Below are 27397 nucleotides of genomic sequence, written 5' to 3'. Positions count from 1 at the left end.
GATTTCAGGGGCAAGAATTTTTCTTCCATGATAAATCTGGAATAATTACTCCTATAAAATAAGTTCTAGAGGTTCTTTTCTGGCATAAAAATGTAGTCAGAAACTGATCTTGTATCTTGTAGGAAAAGCAGTCCCTCGTATCCAGTACCCAAATAACCAGCAATACCAAAACAATGGCACTTTTTGCTAGGCAAAAAAAAAAAAAAAAATAGCCATTCATGCGAAAGGGAAAAGTCAGACGAAGATGTGAGTGGTTTTCGTGGATCACATGCTGCATATTGTGTTTACTCTGTTCACGCATGAAAACACAGACAGAAAATCCTGTTATGTTCCTAGAGTAGATCGGGTAGCATTGGTAACTGTCACTTGGACCTTGCAAACATTGCGCAGCACAGAACAATGATGTGCAGAGACAATATCTTTAAATTTACCACTCGAACTCGCTTATTTCGAAGGGGTGTTGGATGAGTCTAAATAGGAAAGTGTGAAATTCTCTGTTCCTACAGCGTGTAAAAATTTCATTCGAGTGATAGTATCATGGCTGTTACCGCTAAGCCCTGATGTTGCAAAGTGGATTCCGTGAAACGTAAGCAAAATGTTCTTATGCTCAAATCATCAAACGCTACTTCGTCTTCATAGTTGCGACATTGGCTACACTGCTCTTCACGTCACATGACTCACATGACTGCCATTTAAAATTGTTGTAAGGTTACGAAAATTTTTAGTATTTTATACGCTATTATGTATTATTGTATTACAAAAATTATGAACTGATGAATGTACATTACCATATTCAGTACTAAGAATAAATATTGTACATATTTTAAAATTTTATTTTTAAATATCTGTATGAAAATGACTAAACTTCAACATGGAAAAAAATGTGTGTGCAGTACAGTGTGTCTTTACATAACCTATAAATGTATTTTCCAATTATCCAGTAAAATCAGTTATCTGGCACTGGCTTTTTCCCACAGTTGCTGGATTCGAGGAATTCTACTGTAATATGGTCTTCTTAAATATATAAAATATTTTAATTTTTACCTTTTTAAGATTAATATGTCACATCAACGGACATGTATACGTCACCAAACATCGTAAGATGAAGATTACATTTGTAAAGTTTCTTTCAACCCATAAGCAGTGCTGACTAGATCAGATGCTATGGACAGTACTCTATAACAGAGTCGCCAGTATGAAAGGATAATTCCAAGCCTTTGGCGTGAGACGAACTCGATAGCTCAGTGGTAGAGCGCCTGACCGGAGAACAGGAAGTCGCAGGTTCGATTCCCGCTCGAGGTTGTGAAATTTTTCTTTCATACCATGGCATGATTGTGACTATAATAGTATTTAAATTCATTAATATGTCACATTAACGGACGTGTATACGTCACCAAACATCGTAAGATGAAGATTACATTTGTAAAGTTTCTTTCAACCCATAAGCAGTGCTGACTAGATCAGACGCTATGGACAGTACTCTATAACAGAGTCGCCAGTATGAAAGGATAATTCCAAACCTTTGGCGTGAGACGAAATCGATAGTTCAGTGGTAGAACGCCTGACCGGAGAACAGGAAGTCGCAGATTCGATTCCCACTTGAGGTTGTGAAATTTTTCTTTCATACCATGGCATGATTGTGACTATAATAGTATTTAAATTCATTATTTGGTCTAGATTAATTATCAATGTTTCAAAGTATGGTCACTCTAACCTTCCTGGATTCTGCTTGTACACTATTGTCAAATTCCGATTCTGAGGTTAAGGCACTTTTAAAAGTATAGTAATAGAATGCTAGGTAAGTGTGGTGACTGTCAGAGTTGAATTATGTCATGGACGTGAAAGAATCTGTAAATATTGCTTTTCATGTTTTCGTTCAGGTACTGAGTTCTTTTACAAGCTGTAAATTTATAGCATAAACTATATTGCCTTCTGAGGGAAACTAAATTAAGAGTTTTTGTTGCCCTAATAAGTTAAGTTTTTACAGTAATTAACAGTGTTTTCTTTGTTGAGTTTTGTTAAATTGTAAATGATTGGCATTAAAATTTCACTTTTCTCTGTCAAACTTGGAGCGCGAAAAATCAGATTAACTTTTATATTGTAGCTTGTATAATTTTGCATAAAGTATTTACAAATTTTAGGGAATGTAGTTTTAATTTATTCGTACATATGGTGTAGGATAAATTTCATTGCACTGCCCTTTTTCAGTTGCGAAATATGGAGGTTAGAAAATAGAATTTTTATATGTTCTTTACCTTAGGTTGGTATGTCTAATTTTATTGGACAACATTTATTCAATTCATACTGTATATAGAAACATATGCTTCTTTGTTTTATAGGTGAAGCACTGCCCAGTGAGATTCAACGTCATATGAAATGGAAGTTGAGTACCATCACACCACTGGTTATTCGTCGTACTCTTGTAAACTCAGGTTTCAGACTTGTTAGAAGTGAGTTCTACAGAGGTGTGCATGCATTATTTCTCTTGTAGAATTTGAGCTATTGAACTAACATTTTTCTTAAACTTTCTTAAACTTCTTAAAAAAAAAAAAAGTCTGAATAGAAAGCTGCATAATATAAATTACAAATAATGACCAAAGATTATAAATTAATAATAAGGATTGGATCCATATCAAATCAACACAGCTCATAACCTAACCCTTTTAAATTTTAATAAAATTTTTGTCTGTTCATAGACCACATGAAGGTATAATGTTGTTTTAACGTTGTAAATGAAACCTTTTGACACAATGCTGTTGCAAAATTTAAACATTTTTCATATTTGCTCTACGACCTCTGGCATAAAAGTACTCTAACTCGGGACCTATTAAGCATAAAGAGTTGATTAAAAAAATTGTTAGAAGGCTAATTTCTTACTCTTTCCAATGATAAGTTGCATGGGTATATTACTTATTAGCTTTTGAAATGTCAAGATCAGCTATTATGACTATGACCTTTACTTATAGAAAATGCGCGCTTTGGATTTTATTCTAAATAATATATTTTATGTCATTCAATGTCCTATCTACATTTGAAATTTGAATTTGGGACCATCACATTGCAAGAAGTTAGATTTTAGTACAACATAAATGCACTTGATTGGAAGAACAGAGGTGGTGACACTGACTAAATTTTCTAAATAATCATCATCTTCCTAACAGGTGATAGTCTTAGAAGGACTGTTCTGGTCTACAAAAGTTTTCCCGCCATTTTTTCACAGGGCAACCCAGTGATCGTTTCCCTATTGGTCTGTAGTTCAAGATCATTCAAAGAATCCTTATTCTAGGCATAAGCTTGACATGGTGAAACCAGTTGTCTTGATATTGATGAATATACTGCAGTATAGGTTCCATTCCCAGTTCTTGTAGGATGTGTTCATTCCTTTTAGTGTTCCTACTGCTGTTCGGTGCATAAACTTCATTTCACTGGCAGTAATTTTATTTTCATCACTTTTTCGTAAGGTCCAAGCTTCGCTGCCGTAACAAAGGACAGGTCTTGCTAAGATCTTGTACAGACGAGTGCGGGTATGTTTCTGAACTAAAGAAGATTTCATTATACTGTTGATAATGCTTATAGATTTATTGAATATAAAATTTTTTTGTGAAATATCTAGATGAGGTAGAAAGGAAAGCTTGAAACCAAGATAATTGAATTCATTAACCCTTTCTAAAATGTTACCTTTTATACAAATTTTGCTTTATACTGGTTCTTTGCCACAGAATGCCATTATTTTTGTTTTTTTTTCCGTGGATATTTCCATGCAATATTTATCAGCTGTTAATTTTAAACTATAGACTGATGTAAATCATCTTCTGAAGTGGCTAGGAAAACCAAATCATCTGCAAAAGTCTGTACGTCCAGACACAAATTTCGATTTATAGTTATATGACCATGTCTTGAGTTTCTAAATAATATACACTTAAATATCAGAAATGAGTTATGATTGTTAAGATAGTGGTATGAAACTTGCTTCGAGCTTCAAATTGTGGTGATAACACTTTCTTGGTTATTAGTTTGTATTGTCTCTACTTAAGAATACTGCAATTGAGCGAAGTGGTTCAGTGGTAACACACTAGACTCGCATTTGGGAGGTTGGGGGTTCAAAACCCATGGCCGGTCAATGTGACCGAGACTTCTCACGGTTTCCCTCAATCACTAAGGCAAATGTCAGATTGAAAATTTACATACCAAGTTTCATCACTGCCTTAATTACTCTTATTATAATATACATAATCATTAAAAACTGAATTCTGTTAAAATGAGTACAAGTCATAATTATTATATAACATACAACAATAGAAACAGTCAAAGCAATAGTACCCAAAGATTCTACACATGCATTATGACCTAATGTTAATGCGTGTATAAATAAACTTACGAGTTCACTGAGGTGAAATTTTCTGAACAAATGAAGTTAGAAGTCTGAAATTTTGTACAGTTATTGTACTGTTTGTAAATAGTGTGGTATACCAAATTTTATTTAATTTGGTTTAAGAATGTGTAAATTATTAATTTTTTGTAAATTTAAATTATTTTCTTTTAAAAATCGCTATTATTCCTGTTGCTTGAAATTTAATTTTTATAACCTTCAAACACCTCAAAACAAACAAAGCGTACTAAGCAGTGTTTTCATTTCTTATACCCCCCCCCCACCCCGGAAAATTATCATATAGTCAACTCTGAAAACAACTAGAAAAGTAGCAAGTCTTGCAAAAGAAAATAAAAAAAGCGAAGCTTAAAGAAACAGACAAAAAAAAAACAATTAAAAAATCGTTATATAGGAGAAATAGTATTTTAGCAAACCAAAATGTGCAAAAAACAAAAGCAGAAAACTGAGTTTGAAATATTTTAAATGAATATAAACACATGCTTATGTCTTTTAAAAATGACTGCTGAAACATGAAATTAAAGGAGCATAAGTACATGAAAATTGCCCCAGTGCTTCCTTGGACCATAAACTATTTTTTAATGCTGAAAACTAAAAATATGATTTTTGACCAAAAAGACACATTTTCACCAAGGTGAACCCAAAAAAAAAAAAAACGGGATGAGCTGTATTGGAGATAACTACATTGTATATTTTCTCTCCTCAATCAACATTACTCGCGAATTTTTCCAATTTAACTTGTCAATTGCTGATTGTTGCTCAATTGAGATTGTAGCGTCGTTCATAACCAATAGTTTGACACCACTATGGACGTTCTATCGTTTTACATTCTTGGGTCACACTGCCTCTGCTGCTGTGCAACCCACTAATTTGTGTCTCAACTTCCTCCCTCCTGCATATCACCCGCTACAAATCAAGGTCATGTTGGATACATTAAGCCTTTGTCTATCGATCACCGTTTACTTTATTGGAATATGTTGTGTAGCTTAGAAATTAGGCCTATAGGCATGACAAAACTCATCTGAAAATATGTTTTAAAATTCCCTAGAATTCTTAATGTATTAATTTATATCTCTTAATCCCATTATCATCACAAATTGAGATTCGGAACTTAGTTAATACATTACATGATAGATCAGATATATTTTTTTGAAAGAAAATTAAGTGTCGAATTTTTTTTTCTGTTCATTTTTTAAATGTTGGATGACCTTAGAAAGGTAAAAAAAAAAATTTAGATCATGTTATATATCATTTTAAACTCATTTCATAAGCTTTCCAATGGCACTGTGTCCCACAACTGTCTCTTTAATTGTCTTCAAAATATAGCACTTTTGAAACTGGTCAGTGCATCAAACTTCGATACATTGGCCGATTTTCAAAGAACAGTAGCTTGAGTTCTGTTGTGAAAAATATCTAAAGACCATTTTCTATACACAATTACATCTTCTAAATGTGGAATAAGTTTTGTTAAAATAAAAAATACAGAGGTTGAGAATTGCACTTTTTTTGTGATGATTTGATATGGAATTACCCGATTGTGAAAATAATCACTGGTATGGAACTATCACAGGAATCTTGGATTTACATAAAGACCTTCTGTACCAGAATTTTGGTGATTACTCATAAAGAGCAGGCTGTGAGTGAATTATTTTTACAGATTTCGAGGAATTGTAAATTATATATAAACATTTACATTTGCATTATATACATAAGATCTGAATTGTAATATCTTCTATTGGCCGAAACCAATACTATTACATTGCACTTATCAAAATATCAAATTTGTACACTAGCTAAAATAATTTTCCATAGTGTTATAAGTTCAGTGCAGTTCGATTAAGACATGGTATATTGTTGTCACTCATACATTGACTTTCAGCAGCTTTTGTGATACACGAACAAGGTGGCATATAAAAACATAACACAATGAACTTACATCACGAATTTATTTCAGCTAATGCACAGAATTTGTTACTTTGGTCAGTGGAACTTAATAGTAGCATATTGTTTTCGGTTCTAAGATATTTCCGACTATGTATGTAATGGAAATGTCTTCTCTCTCTCTCTCTCTCTCTTCCTACAAGTAGTTTTCACACTTTCGGGTTCGTGGCTGTCTTCATCTGTACATAAATTCCTTGGCTAGAATTTGGGGAAAATGTGAATTTTTTAAGGTTATCTGAATTGGTTTCCTCTAATCAGCCTGGATGAATGAGGATAACATATTTTCTATATTCTCTTGGCTTATGGTGTAGTGAATGTGTTGAAGTTTTTTCCTTAGAAACATCTTAGTTATAGGTTGCTGAGCAGTGACCGAAACTCTAACCTATTGGGTAATCTAACCTAACTTAATGTCGCTACTATTTCATATGTATACATAGAATAAGATGCAATATACTGTATAGTAGTTCCAATGGAAGAATAAAGTAATGTCAGCATATATAGAAGAGATAAACATCTGATAGATTTGAATATTGGAAGTGATGACAGTTTTGTAGAAGTTGGTTGTCTGAGTGATGGACACTGTTAAGCCAAAACTCATAATTGTGAAGGAAAGTGACATTATAGCCGGACTTTAAAGCAAAAACATTGTCGAGAAGGAAAGTATCATGACAGAACTACTCAAATTAGTTATGTCTAGAGTCCAGATTTTTATGTAATTGTAATTATATATTATTTTTTCCTTAGTATGTATCTGTCTGAAAAATCAGTATGTTGGCGAATTAGGCTACTAAGACTATTATATTTAATTTTAATACTACATATTTCTCACAAAGGTTCATATTTTTGCGAAGAAAAAAATATTTTAGTTTTTTTAAGGCCCGAGCCTGGCAGGCACAGTGAATTTCAACCTGTCCATCCAGTGCCATAACACTACAACCACATCATCCTCTACGCCATTGCAAGACTGATTTGTGTTTCTACTTCTAGTCTGCCATGACTCTAATGTTCTCGGAAAAAAACATGTTTTTGTTTACAGCAAAAACATTTTAAAGCAAAATGCTTTCTGGGAAAGTAAAATTGTTTTTGGTTACAGCAAAAACGTTTCTGCTTAAAGCAGTTTTGCTAGATAAGTGTGCACCCAACCTAAAGGCTATATATTGTTAAGAGAAGAAATACGAGTGGTTGATACTTTTTGTGCTACACCAATCTATGTCCTACCCCTTGCTCTCTATCAGATTTCCTATGCATATTTACTTCCAAAAAGATTTTAAAGAAAAATACTATTAAAATATGTACAACAATAACTTAGAAACTACTGATTTCAGTATGCAGATAGAACCAAACTTATCATTTATTGTCGTCAGAATACTTTTGTGATGGTAATGCATGTAAACATGGTTGTGACCTACTCTGCATTCCTTCTCTGCACTGTTGTTACTCATTTATATCTGGAAATTTTTTGAAAGCATTGATAGTTTATAACATTGTATAACATATTATTTTTTTCAGAATCAAATGATTGGTGTGGTACATGGGGAAAACATATGAAATCTTTGTGTTTCAAAACTCTAAAGGAGTTCCAAAAAATAAATCATTTTCCTGGGACATTTCAAATTGGTCGCAAGGATCGACTGTGGAAGAATTTGTATCGCCTTATGACAAAGTTTGGAAAGAAAGAGTAAGTAACTTTATATGTAGTTTGATACATTCTCTAAATAGGAATATTTAAAAGTTTCATTAAATGTTTAGCATCACTTATGTTAAAGTACTGTAATATCATACTGTGCTTCCCCAAAATTTCAAATTGAAATTCTTAAAAGTGTTGTATTCACATTATAGAAAAGAATTGAATTGTACAGTCCAATTTAAGAACAATTCTCATAAAATAAGTATATTTTGTGAACAATTTCTCACGTAAACAGTGCACATTTTAAATAATTTTCTGTCATGGTAGCAAGAAGGTACATTTTCATACTCTAGTACAATTTGCACAAATGCCATTATTTACATATAAATTTAGTTTATCACCTTTTAAAAGTTATACTAAAGTTCATATAGTTGTGTGTATGTATGTAAAGTAACAATTCTCGCACTCTTCCACGCATGCACACACAAATAAATGCTTGTTTGTTCATTAATTTTCTCCTTCCATCCTTCTCTTTTCTCCCCACTTCCCTCACATATGCACGTGCACTCCATACAAAATGCATGCACTCACGCATGCACATACACTGACACTATATCTTTTTTTGCTGTTGCACCTGCTCACAATTAGTGGAGTGTAGAAAATGTCACTATAATCGTAATTATTTTCGTGTATTAAACTTCTATTATTTTGTTATTTATTATTTAAATAAGATTCAGCTACAGAGAATTTGTGTACATCGCAGTCTAAAGGAGTAGTTTCTAGTGTGCACTTACACATTAGATATATGACTGAAAATCATCTTTTTTGTACTTCTTATTTAAAACATTTACATGTTTAGATGTTTCAGATATTTGAAACTGAGGAAATTAATCTGATCTAATCTGAAACTATGTCTGATGGCATGTTAATTTAGTATTTCTCAGTTTCTTTAATAGAACATCATTTCAAAATGATAATTTCACTCTACATAATTAATGAGTTTCTATTTAACCATTTTAACATAACATTGCTGCTTAAGAGATAATTTAATTATGTCTGATGATGCCATTTCTCGAAGGAATGTGTTCCAGCATCAATAGATATAGCATATGTGTTTGAAACTGAGCTTTATAAAGAAATCAAATAGTGATGCATGTTGAAAACATGTTATTAGATAGTTAAATCATTTATATATCATTGCAATAAACTACATAAGCATCATATACTAATCAAAATATATTGACTCAAAATAATTGCCTTCTTTAACTCTACACTATATTACTCCATAGATGTCAAAGAATAACACAGATAAACTGTTTTCATTTATAAATTTTGCTGTATATTAGGTCAGAAGAAAGTATTTTTTCTTTTATGTCAATTATGTTTGAGGTAGAATACTTACACAATTAGATTTAAAATTAGCTTTGAATGCTGATGTTTGTAATCTTTCGCCACAGTTTAAAATATAAATCGTAAAATAGCTGAAATATATTCCCAGTTAATTTGATATGTATATTTTTTATGTATGTATTCATCTTTGATGTAGTGATATTGCCATGCATGCCATTGGATCCAAGTGTCTTGAGTTCAAATCGAAAGGGGAAGTATTGGATTCTTAGGTATAAAGAATCTTGAATTTCAACTTCCATTGGATAAGGAAGTAAATCCATAAAGCTATTGTCCCCATATAGTAGTATGTTTGTGATCCCTTTCTTCACAAATAAAAACGAATGAGAGCAAAATTGTATGCCAATGTCTGTTACTACTCTTGGAAGCAATTTCACCACAGCAACAACTGTAGAGGACTCTACTAGAAAATAGTGAAAACATTGTTTATTTAAGAGTCTTACTAGTCTTTAACTCTCTGTGCCTGCATGTATGATATACAAAAATTGAAAATGGATTTATGTCGAAATCAGTGTAGAAAAACTGATTTACTTTATTGTTAAAGGTTCAATATTGGAAACTAATTAGTCAGTATGATATAGATTAATTGATATACCTCAGCTTATGATTTAAAGTAATTTTTTATGAAATATACAGTAGGCTTGCTCTTTCTCTGTCCTCATGACCCAGTTGTCCTCTGTAACATTTTGAAGCTGTGGATTAATCTCTAGAACAGAGTCGGCTTGTGTGCATCTTTGATGTTTGTCCATGTACAGCAGTGAATAGCAAGTGTTAAGTTAAATGACATAACCTGACTTGCTAGTGGCGTACTTAGCAATATGAGTATACTAGCTGAAAGCACCCGGCGTTGCCCGGGTTGTCCTTTTTGCTTCTTTTATTTAATTAAACTGGTTGTTAGACTTTTCGGAAATCTTAGAAACTCATCTATAGACAATCAAAACGAATTGTCTTCAATAAGCTTTCCTCGTCCATAAAGATGAATCTTTACATAGCATCACTTATATGAATTAATGAACTTCTTAGCCAAATGCCTCAAAGGATTAACTCAATTTAAAACAACTACAGATCAGGCAACGAAAGAAAACATTTCATCACTTGCCTTACTTTCAGATTTGTTTTAATTTGTATGTACTCGTATATATGCTGTATACATATATGTGTTTATTTATTTATTCTGGCGTAATTAAGGCCGTCAGGCCTTCTCTTCCACATCACCAGAAATACAAATAAAATAATAAAGAAACCAAACTATAAATAAAGTAAAACCAAACGAACATATAACATACAGGCTACAGTCACACAAACTTTAAATGAATTAGCATTGTCTTGAAGTTCAGCAAAACAAAGACACACTCCTCGGTCCCTATAGGCCCACTTAGCATTGTATCAATGTTCTAAGATCTTACATTTTATCTCTGCCAGTCAGTGACTGTTAAATTTCAAGTGGCTTATCTTAGTCATGGTATTAAAAAGCATTACAATCTTTCTGCCATCTCCTTTCCTCCCCCACAAATGTGACGTTGCACAGAGGCAGAGATAAAATAATTATAAGATCTGTACATTGATCTGAAGCTGTGCATTTCACGTAATTTCATGTCTGTGTATGCTTTCACTTGAATTTCAGAGACAGCTGACGACAAACAGGGAATTCCCTTGTTCCCAGTCTGAACCCATTGGGGTGCCATCGAGAGCCAAAATTTCTCTCTCTATTGATTATACTAAAGAATCAATATATACGTATATAATTTAATTTATATTGAAAGATTTTTTTACCCTTAACCGCTGTATGCATATTTTTCTTAATATGACTTGAGAAACTATATCTCACAAATTCAGAACATATTATATTAATTCTTATTTTATACACAGAATACAGATACAATATTAACTCACAATAAGTCATTTTTTAACATAAAGAGTAATATTCTCAGAGACCCGGTTTTTATTTTCTAGAAATTAATAGATTGTTATTTCCACAACGTATAACATACAAATTGGCAACGTGATTATGTAGGCTAGTTAGAATTTCGCAGTAACACATTTTCTGACATGAACAACAATATTTTGAGAGACGTATGTTTCAGAATTAATACAGTGTTATTTTCAGTCGCCTTATGTACATTCACATACTACATTAGCAATATGACAAAAGTATCATTGAATTGCTTTTTGATGTGTGTAAAATCTTTTTTCTCCCCTACTTCTTTGTATAAAATATAGTTAAGAATGTGAAAAACGCAGTTTTTAAGTTAATGCCTGCTACTTTGAGCGACTGTCCTTGATCATAATTTTAATATGGCCATTACAAATGCTAGTCGCACTGAAATTGCAATTACTTAAAATCGAAAGGGATGTTAGTGGGTATCATAGGAATACGTGAGATAAAAACATCTTCTCGTTTCGTTTTCCCAGTTAATATTGTCACTTCTATTACTACGTTTTGAATGAGTTTTTTCACACCAACTCTTGTTCCATTGCATGATTTTGGTGGGTCCATATTTCGCAATTGGTGATTCAATATCAAATATTAAAACAATTATATGGTAGGAGCCCTTCTAGTTTCAAAGAATTCAAGAATTCGGTTGAATAAAACACAGCTTGCTCACTATCTACAACTGCATCGAGAAATTCATAATATGGTCCTGGACTGCGTAAAAATATTTATTGCATGAATTGCCTAGATTTTAGCTTTCATGCTGTATCAATAATGTTATTTAATTTCGTGTTATAATTTCCATGGCCTCGTGGAAGTCGATGTTGAATACAACAGACAATAACAAAAAACAATTGACTATAGATGATTGCAATTTAGTATTAAACATGAATGTTTGATCGTACTTATTTGATTTTTTTAATTGTTTAATTCATTTAACGTCCATTTGCACAATTTTAATGTAGCCTATGTTTTTCTCCTGGTTTTGAAGGTTAAATATGCAAACTTTGGCACATATCGGTCAAAGCGTGTAGATTTGTATAGAGAACATACATACATATCCACATTCACTTTTATATATTAGATGAGTGTAATGGTTCTATGCCATTAAACTTATATAAAAAGTTAACTTTTCTATCTAATTATTCTAAACTGTCTAAAAATGTAACAAATTAAAATGAAAAAGAATGCATAGGCTACCTGTATATCAAATAAGTATTTAATATGAAATGAATAGCATTTACTGTATAAATATAAGTACATAAAATGTATTACTAAGTATTACAGGTTGACTTCGTCTCCTCCTACTCCTCCTTCTCCCGAGGTCCTTAGACCAGATCCATGTGTTGGATTTCTTTAAGTTCTGGATCATTGGGTAGGGTTGTGTGTACATTTGTTATACAGTAGAACCCCGATTATCCGATACCCTATTAACCGATTGATGGATTATCCGACTATTTTTCTCTCACTTTTTTTTTTTTTTTTTTTTTTTTTTTTTTTTTTTTTTTTTGCTATACAAACACATGAACACTCTACTGCACGTTATATTAGTACGTATGTTTTTCTAGAGAGTGTTACAACAAGCCTTAATACTTATCCAGTTTGGTGTACTGTTCCAATTGCCGTACTGTACAACTTCTATATAAAATGTATTCCATGAGTGTCAAAAGAAAACTTTTGTGATAAGCATAAAAAAATGCATATAATTGAGTGTTTGGGGGAAAGAGAAACTGTGGCTCATCTCGCATCAGAATATGAGATTGATGTTACAACTGTGCGCGATTTAATAAAAATCAAGGATAAAGTGTATATAGAGTATGTAAATCTACAACATGAGACATCTACGCTACTATTCCTATCTTTCCGCTGACAGTCATTACAAGGAGTTTCTTGCCCCTTAAAAGCACGTCGTTGACAACTGAACTTAAATAATGAACTTCTAATCCACTACCTAGCGTGTTAAACATAATACAACGGAGAAAATTACGAAACTTCAGCTCTTATTCACTTAATTTACGAAAATATTTTGTGATACGGATTATCCGATTTTTTCGATTAACCGCCCAGTCCATCCCCTTCATTACTACGGATAATAGAGGTTCTACTGTACAGTCAACTCTGGATATAGTGAACTTTGTTATAGTGTACATTCGGCTATAGTGAGCCTAAATCATTGGTCCCAACCCAAATACATTAAAAAGTACATTAATATTTCCGTTTATAGTGAACCCTCACTTCAGTTATAGTGAACCTTGAAAATTGAAGTTACAAGAGTTGTATCCTGACAAGTTCTTATTTGAATGCAGGCCTTCTTGTACAAAATTGAAAGAATGTGTTGAGAACACCATTCTAAGTTTCTTATTCCTTTAGTGAAAGGTCAAAGATAGAATTAGTGATTCCTAGACAATGAGCTGTACTGTAAATCCAGGCAATGTGTGACGACCTTGCCTCACTCCACTGTCAAAGGGTTGCCATTCTGTTCTCAGGCACACTACTCTAATGTTATTTTTAATCCTCCACTGTCAAAGGGTTACCTTTTGTTCTCAGAAACATTTCCATTATGACGGATAGCATCGAAACAAAGGAAAATGAAATTGTCTTCTTTTATTAAAAGGGAAATCTCAGAAGAAGTATTCTTGAAGCCATAAGAACAAGCTGGCAGCGATTTGTTGGGTCTTTAAACCCAAACGATCATCACATAAAACAACAACTGAATAGACTACAGTGGACTATAGTGGACTTTGTTGTCAGCAAACAGCTGGATACATTAAGAAGATTGATTGATTGGTTTATTGATTGATTAAAAGGGAACGGACATTATGTCCAAAGCATAAATGAAGATAAGATTACAATGGCTTTCAAACTCCATCAACCCCTTCCCAGTTTCCATTAAGTGATCAAGGAAATTCCCAGACTGAGTACGCATTTTTAGTGTTCGAACAGTGAGTGTACTATATAAAAATGTCGAAGCGTAAAGTGTTTTCTTTGGAAGATAAGGTGAATATTATAAGTGATATTGAATGTGCAAGCGAACGTGGGTTGGCAGCATAGTTTAATTAAATCAACTGTTAGTAACAGTAATTACTGTATAGTTTTTTTATTTTCTTGTTCACAATTTCATTCATTCCTGTTGATTAAGATTAGGGCAGAGATACTTCGTATTTAGTGAACCTTGGATATAGTGAACGAAATATGCAAGTCCGCAGAGGTTCGCTATATCCGGAGTTGACTGTATTGTGTTGCCAATACAGGATAGGATGTGTTCCGGTGTGATTCTTCCTCTATTTTACATTATTTGCTGTAGATGAGATATTAGATTCATTTTTCTAGTGTGTTCACTTTTCAAAATGTTTGCATATGTACTGAGTTTGCCTTCTCATTTTCACTACTAAAGGACACTAAACAAAATACAGTTCTTATATGTACCTACATGCATGCATCCCCCACTAAACTGAGTTGTATTCTACTCTTTCCATCTTTCTTCACCAATCAGCATCACATATCAGTTGACTTGTTGGTATCATTGCCACTTACAGTAGGGTCGGAAGGAAGGAATATTATTATATTATTCACCACTGTGTTACTAGTGGCAGGGGAACATGACATCATACTAATCCTAGTGGATACATAGTGTCAGTGCCTTTTGTTCATGGTCCATCTGTAGCATGGATGGGCATTTACTGGTTCACGAACTGTAAATGCTTTGAAACTTTCCTCCAATGCCGAGAGATTTACAGTGCCAGTCTCTTCGTATCACTCATTCTGTACCATAAAAATCAAAATAATTGAGGTCAGAAACAAAGGAGTATAAGTGCACTTTAGTTACTTTATTTTTCACGTTAGATGGGGGATAAAAGCGAGAGAAATGTTGAAAAAGAATGGAAATTAATTTTAAAAGTCACTGCTATTCAAGATCTTTACTGGTTTTGAGTTATGGCAAGTTAAACAAGCATTTTCACTTGACTGAGAGCTCAAGGCAAACTTTTGTCTGTTAAAGAGCAAGAAGAGGTGGCTTCTTACAGAAATCTTTGCACTGATTTCAAATCCGCTTACAAAATATTTCCATCGCTTAAATTTTTTGAGTTAATCGTGAATTTTGAGATGTAATAAAAATATTAAAATAAATGCAATTAAAATATTAAAAAAAAAAAGAATCAAAATGTTTAAAATAAACAAATCACTTCGAAGTTAGTACCTTTTTCTCCATTTTTGAAAAAACTATTTTGATTTCAAATTTTTTTATATGCTTTGGTCAGACATTGACCTACCAGTCATAAAAATAACAATGTGATTGATTGACTATCATAGGAGCTACGACATGAAATTCTGCTACATACGCGAAATTTTCGTCTTTGCCATTGCTGCGAATATTTTGCATTGGTATGGGGAGGCTTTAAAGTTGAATATGTTGATTGCATCTCATTGGCAGAATTAAGGGAGTCACTTTCTCTTAAAGCTTAAAGTATCCTGAATCTTCATCCACACATTTATAGGAAAAAAGTATTGGTTTGCAGGTTATTTGCGGAATTCTAGGAAACTATTAAATGGGAATATTTCACTGGTCACTTCAGTTTGCTATGTTGACAACGTGCAGAAGATAAATAACCATTTTTGAAGGGATTCCTAATCTTAAAGCTTCATTTGAGGTCAGTTTGTCGAGATCTGTTCAACCATCAGACCCAAGCAGTAATCCTCTACTTTCTTTATGACACAGAATGACAAATATCTAAATTTCTTTGCTGTAATAAACAGTGTGTAGTACGCCACTGTTTATTTGTTGAACTCACTACGAACTGTCCACACAGATGTACGAACATGGGGACAGCCATGTTGCCGACCACTGCTCTAGAGGTTATCAAATTTTGTGACACTGCATCATGGATATATTGACTCTCTGATTTGATTTTATTTAGTGAAGGGATCTCAGGTTTGAAAACATAAATAGATAACAGTGTGTAATGACTTGGAAAATATGGCAGTTTTTGTATTGCAATTCAAATGTTTGTTGTTTTACTCCTATGATATATGTCTGGTGTTCAGATTTGGGTTTATCCCTCGCACATACGTACTACCTCAAGACAGCAAGTTGCTTCGCCAGGCTTGGGAGAAGAGTTGTGGCAAGGAGAGATGGATAATTAAACCGGTATGAAGTTAAATAACAATTTACTGCATTTCAGCAAATATATGACAATTAACTGTCATTAAGTACAAATAACAATGCAATTACATACCATTTTTCAGCCTGCTTCAGCAAGAGGTACTGGCATTAAGGTCATTCACCGCTGGGCCCAGATACCTAAGAAGCGACCATTGGTTGTTCAGAAGTACATATCTCAGCCATATCTCATCAATGGCAGCAAGTTTGATCTCCGCCTATATGTGCTTGTTACCAGCATCAATCCTCTTCGCATCTATATATATGATGATGGATTAGTCCGTTTTGCTTCAGGTATGAGATCTTTTTATTATTTTTACTATGTTTATGCAAAAAACATTTAATGTGTGAAATAAATTTATTTAATATTGCTCTCTTTGGTCGAATGGCTTTCATATTCCACCTTAGAATTGTGGATTATTAGTTCAGACATGTAACGGCTATGGATTTTTATTTATGATTAGCATGCTTAACTTGACTTCATTTGGAAAGGAAAAAAAAACTGTTTCGTAGTCATAGATATACTACTTACTTACTCCATGGCGATTACGTTCCTTGAAGGAACAGATCCTGCCTAGCAATAGAAGCCCATTCTCTTCTGTTCTGAGTTCTTCTCCTCCATGCCCTTATACCCATCTGCTTTATATTTTCTTCAATGCCTTCAATCCATTTCTTCCTAGATCTCCCAACACATCTTCTACCATCTGGCTTCCCACTATAAATCTTTTTCAGTAAGGATCCCTCTTCACGTCTTTCAACATGGTTGGCCCATCTCAACCTTGTGCTTCTAATTACTCCCATTATATGCAGTTCACCATATATATCGTAAAGTTCCTTGTTAGTTCTAATTTTCCATTCTCCATTTTGGGCCCAAATATTCTTCTCAGAATTTTCCTTTCCCATGACACAATTTTCCTCATTTATTAGTAAAGACTAGGTTTCAGAGGCGTATGTAACCACTGGCCTGATTATTGTTCTGTATATTTTCTTTTTCCCATTTCTTGAGAGATCCCTAGATCGTAACAAAGGAAGTAAGGCCCAATAGCATCAGTTTCCCGCTTGTAATCTTTCTTTAACCTCTGTCAATACCATATTATTATCAGTAATCACACTCCCGAGATATTTAAAGCTCTGTACTCTTTCATAATTGTTCCTTTCAATTGTTATATTATTATAGTGTATAGTCGTAGATATACAACACATTAAAAGAATATTGTCTCTGAATGAGTGGGTTGCAGGTAAAATTTGCCTATCCTTTCTTTGTCCACGTCAAAATTAAACTCCACTAATCATTGCATTGGTTGGCTTGGCTTCTGAGAACTGGACCCAGAACATGTCTTGCACTCAAACTTGCTTTGGCTCATTGTGCACCCTATATATATATATATATATATATATATATATATATATATATATATATATATATGATAATTGTCCAAGTCTGACATGTAGCCTGAGTGGCATTTGTGAATTCGATGCTGACAGGTGGACCTTCCTACCTCAGCCCTGACAGAGCAAGGTCTTGGACGAGTAGCTTGATAAACCCCAGAGCCCCAATTCCTTCCCATATAAGCCTCAGAAACCCATACTATCCCACAAGACTTCACTCTAGCGACTAGTCTGTGTTTAACTATTATAGATGATAGATGAAAATCTTTGTAAAATTATAGAGGGGAATGGGAGTATCCCGAGAAAAACCCTCTGCAACGTCCATTTGTTCACCACAAATTCCATCATGACTTGGCTGGGGATCGAACCCAGGCCACTTGGATGGAAGACCAGTGTGCTAACACTTTTGCCACAGATGCGGTTTATTCAGTGGCTGTTATGCTTTCCATTAGATCTATATCAGAATCAGTTGATGTTGATGGATTTTAATAGTGATAAATATTGTTAACCTGACTTCCTTTGAAAGGAAAGTGAAGCCTTGGGTTGTATGTCATACATTTATGCAAGCCAGAGAACCCAATCTCTGAATAAGAACTTCAGACAAAATTTTCAACCATTTCTTTCCCACTTCAAAATTTAACTCTGGTAGTCTTTGGTTACTATGTTTACCATTAGACCCAGTGTTTGTGGGTTCAAACTGAGTGAAGGTGGTGGATTTTTAATAATAAATTATAAAAATCCATAGCACGAATTGTGAAGGAAAATAAAGTCATGTATTCAATGTTGTATGTTGAATAAGAAGGCTACATACAAAACTTACTAGTAATTTTCCTCCATATCAAAATAAAAGTCTGATACGAATCTTTGTATTAATTTTCCTGTATTATGAGTTAGTACATTCTTTCCTCTAATTGCTTCCACCTTAGAAATGTAATTCAGCTTTGTCACCAGAATTCAAGAAGAATTGAGTTGTCAGTTCGTAGAGTTATTGGGAAAGAACAACTGAAATTTTAATGAATTCTGCTTGTGATTGTATTATGTGTTTTTTAAATGAGTTACTCACGTATATGAAAGTTGTTCTTTGTAAAACAGAAGTTTATGTGATATAAGACGTAATAATGATGAAATAGGTATATACAAAATTTTAATATTTATTTTTAAGCATTCTTGTAGTGTATTACATTTTTTTTTATTTCATTATTGTCTGTGGTGTATGAATAGACCTTGGATTTTTAGATTCTAAAAATTAAAGTTTTAGACACCTGAATCCCATAATAAATGAAATGGGGTCTAAAGGTATCGTTTTTAGACCTTTAAAAGTTAAGTAGGTTGGCCATATATCTGACAAGTATCACAACTGGCTGACAATGCTATTGGAGGCAACTGCTGGAAAGCAGAAATACCTTTAAAAAGTTGGGTAGTTTTTCATGTTAAAACGCAAATATTTTATTAAACTATCAGAAGAAATGTGTATTTTAAATATACCTATAAATCTGCGTTACGTTGAAGTTTTGTAAAGAACTCTCAGAGACTACCAACAAAAAGATTATTTTTTAATACTATGTAATATAACTTCACAGTCTACCACTATGGAGTAACGGTTAGTATGCCTAACCATGAAACGAGCAGACTGGGTTCAAATTCTGGAATAAATGTGAAAAGTGCATAAACGAAAAGTGTTTAACTGAAATAAATTAACATGAAAGTACAGGAATTTTGGTGAGACTTCAGAAAAAAAAAAACTTAAAGTGTGAAAAACGTGTAAATGAAAAATGTATAAATGAAGTTTTACTGTATATAACTTCATCTAACGGTCACCATTGTAAATTACAGAACTAAACTGGCTAATAGTTTTCTGAAACTATCTCCTTGACTTGTCATGGAACCACAAAGGAAAGAGAAGCTCATTTTTCTCAAAATGGGGAAACTAGGCTATAAAATGTTTTGCCCATTAACCTTCAAAATTAACTAGGTTATGAAATATACGAAACGAAAAATATACTTCTTTCTTTTACTTGCCATTATTAAAGTCTTTCTGTTACAGTTTGTATATTTTTTAAACCTTCCTAAACGTGTTTATGCACTTGCTATTGTCACAATATAGGGAAACCCGTATGTTTTTAACCAATACTGTACCAGTGCAGCTTTGCTTAAGCATCATTCATAAACATCCTGACATGAATTCCACAGACTGATTAGGCTGATTGATCTACCATTCAACCTCATGTTTCGCTTTCATAATTCAGAGAAGTAGAATGTTGGGGAACAGAACTTTTCAGCAGTAATGTAAAAAATTGTTTATTTTACAAAATAAACTGTCTTATTTAAAAAAAAATGAGTGGGTATTGCAATAATGGTTACTGTTTTTACCAAATGAATTTTGAACCGTCTTAAAGGTATTAATTTCACAAAAGACCGAGCTGGGTGGCTCATGGGAAGAAATTGGACTCTCATTTGTGATATCCTGGGATCTGCCAATCTGATTGAGGTATTTTAATGGTTTCCTCGATTACGATACTAGTTATGTAAAAGGCAAATGTTTGATTGGTTTCCACTTCATGTACAAAAATACAGATACTGTTTCTTAAGATCTGAATGTGGACATGTCTGAGACATGGTTACTAGATGCAACATGTCTTCAGACAGGTTGGTAGATGGCAGCAAAAGGAAATCTATTGCACCATTCCTAACAGCCAATAGTGATATAACATTGCAGTTAAAACGACTATGAATAAATAAAAAAGACACTAAAGAAGACCATTTTTGACATAAAAATAAAATATGTTTCAGCAGTGTCAATTAGACAATTTTAGGCAGAATGCAGACCCTTCAATTTTTGTATGACATGTAAATATAATTTAGAGTGTCTCTTTTAATCTTTCAAGAAAATTTGTCCTAAAATCTGAGGTCTAGTTATGAATAAAATTTAGAAAGTACAGTTAATTATAAGTTTATCATATTCTAGAAATTTGGTTCATATTGTAGCTCATTTGAGGTAAGTCTAGAGATGTATAACTCTTCTGTTATTGTAAAGTATTGTTAGTAAAAAACTGAGCATATTTGGCATGCTTGTAGGAAATATTTTGTCATTGCTTTGTAGGAACACTAGATTTGACAGCTGGTCAGGTGAAGAAACTTGACTAATTGGTGTGTAAATATGATTTTGATTTCTTAGAATAGGTACTATAATTTCCATAGGTAGGATAATTCTTTTTGTTGTGCATGTTACAGGTTTTTTTTATAGAATTATTTTAGTACTATTGAATGTAAGCTATGTATAATTAGTATGTAGTATCTTTATGTAGAAAGTTTACAATACTATTATGCACATGTTTATCTACCATTATTCAGTGCATTGTGAAATATATTGGATGTTACGCTATTTACTTGTAGTTTCTCCAGTGTTCACTGAACTAATTCCAGGGTACGAAATAGCTTATTTTAATAAAAACGTTCTGGGAAGTATATTAAATATTTTATCTCAAATTAGAACTGTCATCAATTATGAATTACATCTAGTTGGCCTGGCTCATCTTTGTAGAGTAGATTTTTCGTTATTCCTTTTTGCCTGTAATATTTTTATTTGTAATTTGCTATTCTTATGGGCCTCATTTATTTTCAAAACACGTTGAATCCGATTATTTGTTGTATTTTTCGTTTTTGTGTTTGCTTTCAATTCTTCTAAAATTTACACATTTTTCTCATGCCCTGAAAGAGTGTATCCTACTGTTTCTTTCTTTTTTTTTTTTCTGAAAAATTGAAAAATCTCATGTCACTTGCTCTCAGTTTCTTTGTAAGATAAATCACAATCCATGTAACTAAAATAATGTGTACTTGTTCCAAACAGTTGCTGTTTACTGCGAATATGCTTCATATTGGATCCTCTCTCAAAATTCCATTGTTTTTTATTTTTCTGGTGTTATCTCCAATCCAAAATCTTCTGATAAATTTTGTAATGTTAATATTTCTCTCTTTAAATTGTCGTCTGATTTCGTGATTAAAACTCATCATCTGCATAAAGATTGTTTAATTTTGTAGTGTTTGTTAGTGTGAAAATGTATTAAAAAGAATCTGCATACATGCCACTGATGTGTATGAGAGGCAAGAAGTTTGGGTTCCCATGAATTCTTTACTTCTAAATTTAAAGGAGGTGATGTCAACACACATTCTGAATCTCTTTTACAATCCCAGGAACACCCAGTACTGAGTCTTACAAAAGAGAGTGGTTACTGGAGTCATTCTGGTATTTATCAGATAAAAAATTCACCTCCACTTGATCTTGGACACAGGCTCATTCACGTTTGTTATTCTACAAACAGAGCTAATTTAGCCCCAAATGTTTAACTGATGACAATAAATATGAAATGCTATTACTTACAAATAATTTTTTTATGCAATGTGCTGAATTTGTCCTGTTGTACTGTAACACACAAAAAAAAATGTAGCATATTAGAAAAATTGTTTGTCTCTTGATTTGACATATTTGCAGTTGTATTTCTTGCATTGATAGAATATTATGTTGTCATTTTTATTTTTAATTTGATCACAGTGAAGTACTCCAGTGACATGGCAAGCCTGAGTGATCGCTACATGCATCTCACCAACTACAGCATCAACAAGATGAGTAGTCAGTACACTCAGAATGAGGATGCCACAGCTTGTCAGGGGCATAAGTGGTAAGTTCTTGCAAGTTCTCATTGATTTGTATTTATGTACGTTGAATTTGTGATAGAAAGTTCGAAATTTTATAATTTACATTGGAATCTCTTTGGTTATTTTTGGCTCTAATTTTTTTCTTTATGAGTTAATAGTAATGTGATCTATTGTCACTGTGGCATACTGATAATGCAGTGTGATGAATATTCAGTGTTGGTTTTGTGTTGTTATGTTGCTGAGTATTTAGTCTAAACATTTTACTGCTTTTTTACTTGTTTTATTTGTTGCTGCTTTCTATTCTATATATGACTAATTGCAGGAAATGGGATCTAAAGTCGGATTTTTCATTTTTTTGCTTTTTGTGGTTTTAGAAAGAGGATGAAATACTGAGCATTAAAAAAAAATCATGGTTCTAGGTGCCGTAGTTTTTAATATATTACTTATTGACTATTGATATTACATTATACACTTTTCGAGAAAACTGCAAATTAAAATTTTCATTTGTTTCCTTAGCAACTATAAGAAAGATTTTTTAAGTATTTAAGAAGCAGAGTGCTGCATTGGAGTTAAATCGCTCGCTTGACTCAGTCGAATATCGCACCCTCGAGTGAGATACGATCGGACGTGATACGCTCGTAATAAATAGAAGCACAGTACAAGGTCATCTCACCGACATGTTTTATCTTGTATGGAAGGTGACAGATAAGATAGACATATGTTTTGCTCACACGGTAAAAATAAGGCTTTATCTTCTGTGTTTATGATAAACGTCTAATGGAATGTACCGAAACAGTAACATGAAGTTATAAATAAAATAGTATGAAAAACTTCGATATACAGTTATTATTTCTAATTAATAATTATTCAATATTTGATTTACCACATACATAATATGATAGGTCCATACATAGTGTTCCGTCTATATACTGCGACAATGTAGAAACGGTTTACAAAATTATATAGCAGTAAATTAATAACAATATTAGTACAGAGATAACATCACAGAAAATATAATAAAACGAATAATCATGCTGCACAACTGTTACAGACGCAAAGATTGATACACTAATTATTAGAGATTATTATTATTATTATTATTATTATTATTATTATTATTATTATTATTATTATTATTATTATTATTATTATTACTACTACTAGAAAACTTGATACATTTCTTGCATTATTGTGATTGTGTTCTCTGTTTATAATAATTACATTTACATCCAATAACATCTATCAGAGACGCCAAAAACAAAATCACTCCTGTGTGGAGGGGGAACATTTACCTACAACATTTATATTACATTTTAAAGCAAGTTTTGTAGTTGTACTATGAAGAGGTTAGTTAAACACTGCAAAGTTTTGAAATGATAAACATCTATGATGTTACTACACAGTTCATCACTGTAACAAGAACGAATGTCTAACGCTTGGCTTATACCGTTCGAGGATTATCGCTCGCGACAATTTTACCCATCATGCATGTGCGCTACCTATCGGATTATGCTATGAACTACTTGGTGCTCGAGCGAAAACATCCAATGCAGACCTCTGTTAAGAAGCATTGTGTAAAACTACGTCCTAGTTTAGTATGTAAAAAAGCCTACGGTAGCGTGAGATATCAAAACATAGAAATGCAGTTTTTATACCGCAAATTCGTTAAAACTTCCTTTCACGACTTTAGGTCCCTTTTCGCGCAAGGGTTACATGTTTTCCCCGTTTTTTATTTTCTCATTAGAGAAAGAATTGTAATGTTGTAAAAGTCGATTTCGAAATTTTCGTGGAACTACAGGTTTCCAGCATCACTGTTACAGAAAAAGTGGTATTGGATAATTGGATATGCTGTCTGTTCGTCCATCCATCTGTCTGCAGAGATTTCTTCTAAACTATTGGATAGATGGATTTTGTTTATAATAAACTACGAATCAATTGATCTGCAAATGGTGCACATGAAAATAAATACAGTAGAACTTAATTTATACGTTTTTATGGGAGTCTGAAGGAAAAAAAAAAAAATAGCGTGAGAAAAACATATGTAACTGGAATGACATTAAATAGCATTTGAAAACTGTATGGGGAGAACGAGTTGTTAATTTAGTAAAATTTTCACAAGAGAAATTTATAACTACACAGTTAAGCCAGTTGTTAATGGAGGGGGGCACTATGGCTCAGCACTGCGACCTGTTAAGATCTATTGCGCTGTCCCTCTGGTGATGCATTCCCAAACCCACACCAACTGACCACACTAAGGTTCTCTGTGTGCTCACATTTCGAGCAGGCAACCCCACTTGTCCCTAGGCCAGCACCCTCCATGCTTCGCCAGCTGGCATTCAGGGAATGCTACAGAATGATAACGAAATGGAGAAATGGTGGTGGAATGATGTAAATGCCTAATGTGGGGAAAAAAACGGGGAAAACCTTAACTGCAACCTTGTCCATCACAAGTGTCACTATGAATTTTTATGAAAAAATCCCAGACCTAACCGGGAATCGAACCCGGGCCACCTGCGTGACAGTCTGAAGGTCTGACCATTCAGCCACCGCAGAGGTTGTATCACTACTTAGTTCACTATTGAATGTGGAGAGAACACTGCTATTCTTTGCCCACCATGCCGTGATCACGTGACTGTGCCATGTGTCTTTAAAATTAAAATTTGTTCAATGTTTCTACAGACTGTCCTCCTCAGTATGTATATTGTCGCCACATTGTAGAACAATTCATTCAAAGAACACTATCTACGATAAGGTATTTATGTTGGAATGAATGGCAATACTATTTGAGCGTGTTTCACAGTCACTTTAAAATAAATAAATACAGATGTATAGGTTAAATCAACGAATTAGGCCTTTTTTAGGTCCTATAAAATTTAAGTATGTTATTCATTGGTACATAAAATGGAAAAGAAAAGTGATATTTCGAGAATAACTAGATAGCAACAGAATAGGTTCGAACTTAAGAAATCGGGGCTTGGTAATAAATTTGAATTTTAAATGTCTGACACAAATTTCATTTTGAATTACAAGATTTGGACCCAGGTCTCTGATGTAAAAAACTAATGCTGTAATTATTTTCAACTATTGTTGCCATGTTGACAGTTAAGAATGTAGTTAATGTTATAAAGTTAAGTGATCAAATAGGTGGATGAAGTTTAATGCAGTATACCCACTTTAAAATTATCCATGGTTACATTCTTGTAGAGCCTGTTATTTGCAGACATAGTATTCTTAATTTGAGATTTTTTTGCTTTCTCTAATCCATGTCCCATAGATTTGTAGCACAATGACATTGAAAGCTGACACAATGGCATACACTCTTCTGCTTGTTGATCAAGAGGCTTAGAAAATTGTACAGGTGCTGTATAATTTTGTAGATTATGATTATTCTGAATCAAACATTTTTAGTGACAACAAGCATACTGTTTCATTTCAGACTGTTCATGTAGTAAGTAATCTATGGTGTGGCAGCCTATCAAAGGCCAAGGCCAACCATTTGACTGCTGGCCTCACGTCACATGACTCAGCAGAGGTGAACGATCATCCAACCAGTATAGGGGTAATGTCTGGGCAGCACGATGATCTTCCCAGCCGTTATAGCTGGTTTCTGAAACCGAATTTTGTTACCTAGCATAATTCCCCAAAATTCATCACAATGCTAGATGGACACTGGTCTCATACACTGGACGAAATTTCATGAGAAAATTTTTCCCTTCTGAAGACTCGAACCAGCACTGATTTTTTATGTAATGAAAGAATAAAATAAATATTGTTAGAGGTAATTATGAATAAATACATATATACATGGATGAAATAATACGCCTTTGGTGTGAGGAGTACAAATTAGGAATTCAAATTTCAAGTTCCATAAGACTAAACACAGTTCTTTTTTTCTTTTTGCGGACGACCAAGTATTAGTTGCAAACTCCGAAGACAATTTATAGATGGGTATATTTAAACTAAATAAAATCATAGAAGAACATGGCATGAAGATTTCACCAGAAAAAACCAAAATAATGGCATTTGAAGGTACAAACCCAATCCGAAGCAAAATTGTTGTTGAAAATGTGATTTTAGAACAGATAAATTCCTTTTCATACTTAGGATGTAATATATCATACGAAGGAGAGAATGATGTAAGCAGAAAAATTAACAAATTTTTACAAATATTAGGACTGCTAAACCATACCCTAAAACCGAGTTTAGTACAGAAACATTCCAGAATAAAGCTATATAAAACCCTTGCACTACCAACTCTCCTCTATGGAAGCGAAATTTGGGTTCTGAAACAAAGAGATAACAGCAGATTAAGAGCAGCTGAAATGAAATATCTGCGACGAACTGCAGGATACACACTTCTGGACCACAAGAGGAATGAGGATATACTTCAGGAACTCAACATGCAACCATTAGAAGAAAAAATTACAGAATACAGAAATAGATGGCTTGAACACATTTCTCTAATGGAAGCTGGTCGGACACTCCAAGAAATGCTAAAATACCACCCTCTAGGACGACAACGACCTGGATGTCCACAGAAACGTCTATTGGATCCTGTATAGCTGGAACCGAAACACTCCAACAATGGCCTAATTTCGTGCCTGGAAGAAGAAGAAGAAGAAGAAGAAGAAGAAGAAGAAGAAGAAGAAGAAGGAGGAGGAGGAGGAGGAAGAGGAAGAGGAAGAAGAGGAAGAGGAAGAAGAGGAAGAGGAAGAGGAAGAAGAGGAAGAAGAAGAAGAAGAAGAAGAAGAGGAGGAGGAGGAGGAAGAGGAGGAGGAGGAGGAGGAAGAGGAGGAGGAAGAGGAGGAGGAAGAGGAGGAGGAAGAGGAGGAGGAAGAGGAGGAGGAAGAGGAGGAGGAAGAGGAAGAGGAGGAGGAAGAGGAAGAGGAAGAAGTCACAATTTGT

At 33.4% G+C, this 27397-nt stretch overlaps 1 protein-coding gene across 5 annotated transcripts in view; it reads left to right on the top strand.

Annotated features, from left to right (window-relative positions):
• LOC138704818 (tubulin polyglutamylase ttll-4-like) overlaps nt 1–27397 on the top strand; it is a 126068-nt gene that overhangs the window by 31015 nt on the left and 67656 nt on the right. For 4 of the 5 annotated variants that reach the window (XM_069833101.1, XM_069833102.1, XM_069833100.1 and 1 more), the window contains exons 7-11: nt 2340–2465; nt 7838–8006; nt 16336–16438; nt 16537–16744; nt 22389–22515. In XM_069833101.1, coding sequence (XP_069689202.1) covers nt 2340–2465; nt 7838–8006; nt 16336–16438; nt 16537–16744; nt 22389–22515 — 733 coding nt within the window. The remainder of the gene's footprint in view (nt 1–2339; nt 2466–7837; nt 8007–16335; nt 16439–16536; nt 16745–22388; nt 22516–27397) is intronic. The other variant, XM_069833103.1, reaches the window with a different exon arrangement.

Source organism: Periplaneta americana, chromosome 8 (assembly GCF_040183065.1).
Source record: "Periplaneta americana isolate PAMFEO1 chromosome 8, P.americana_PAMFEO1_priV1, whole genome shotgun sequence".
In the NCBI taxonomy this organism is placed as follows: domain Eukaryota; kingdom Metazoa; phylum Arthropoda; class Insecta; order Blattodea; family Blattidae; genus Periplaneta; species Periplaneta americana.
This window is presented reverse-complemented; position numbering and strand designations above follow the sequence as displayed.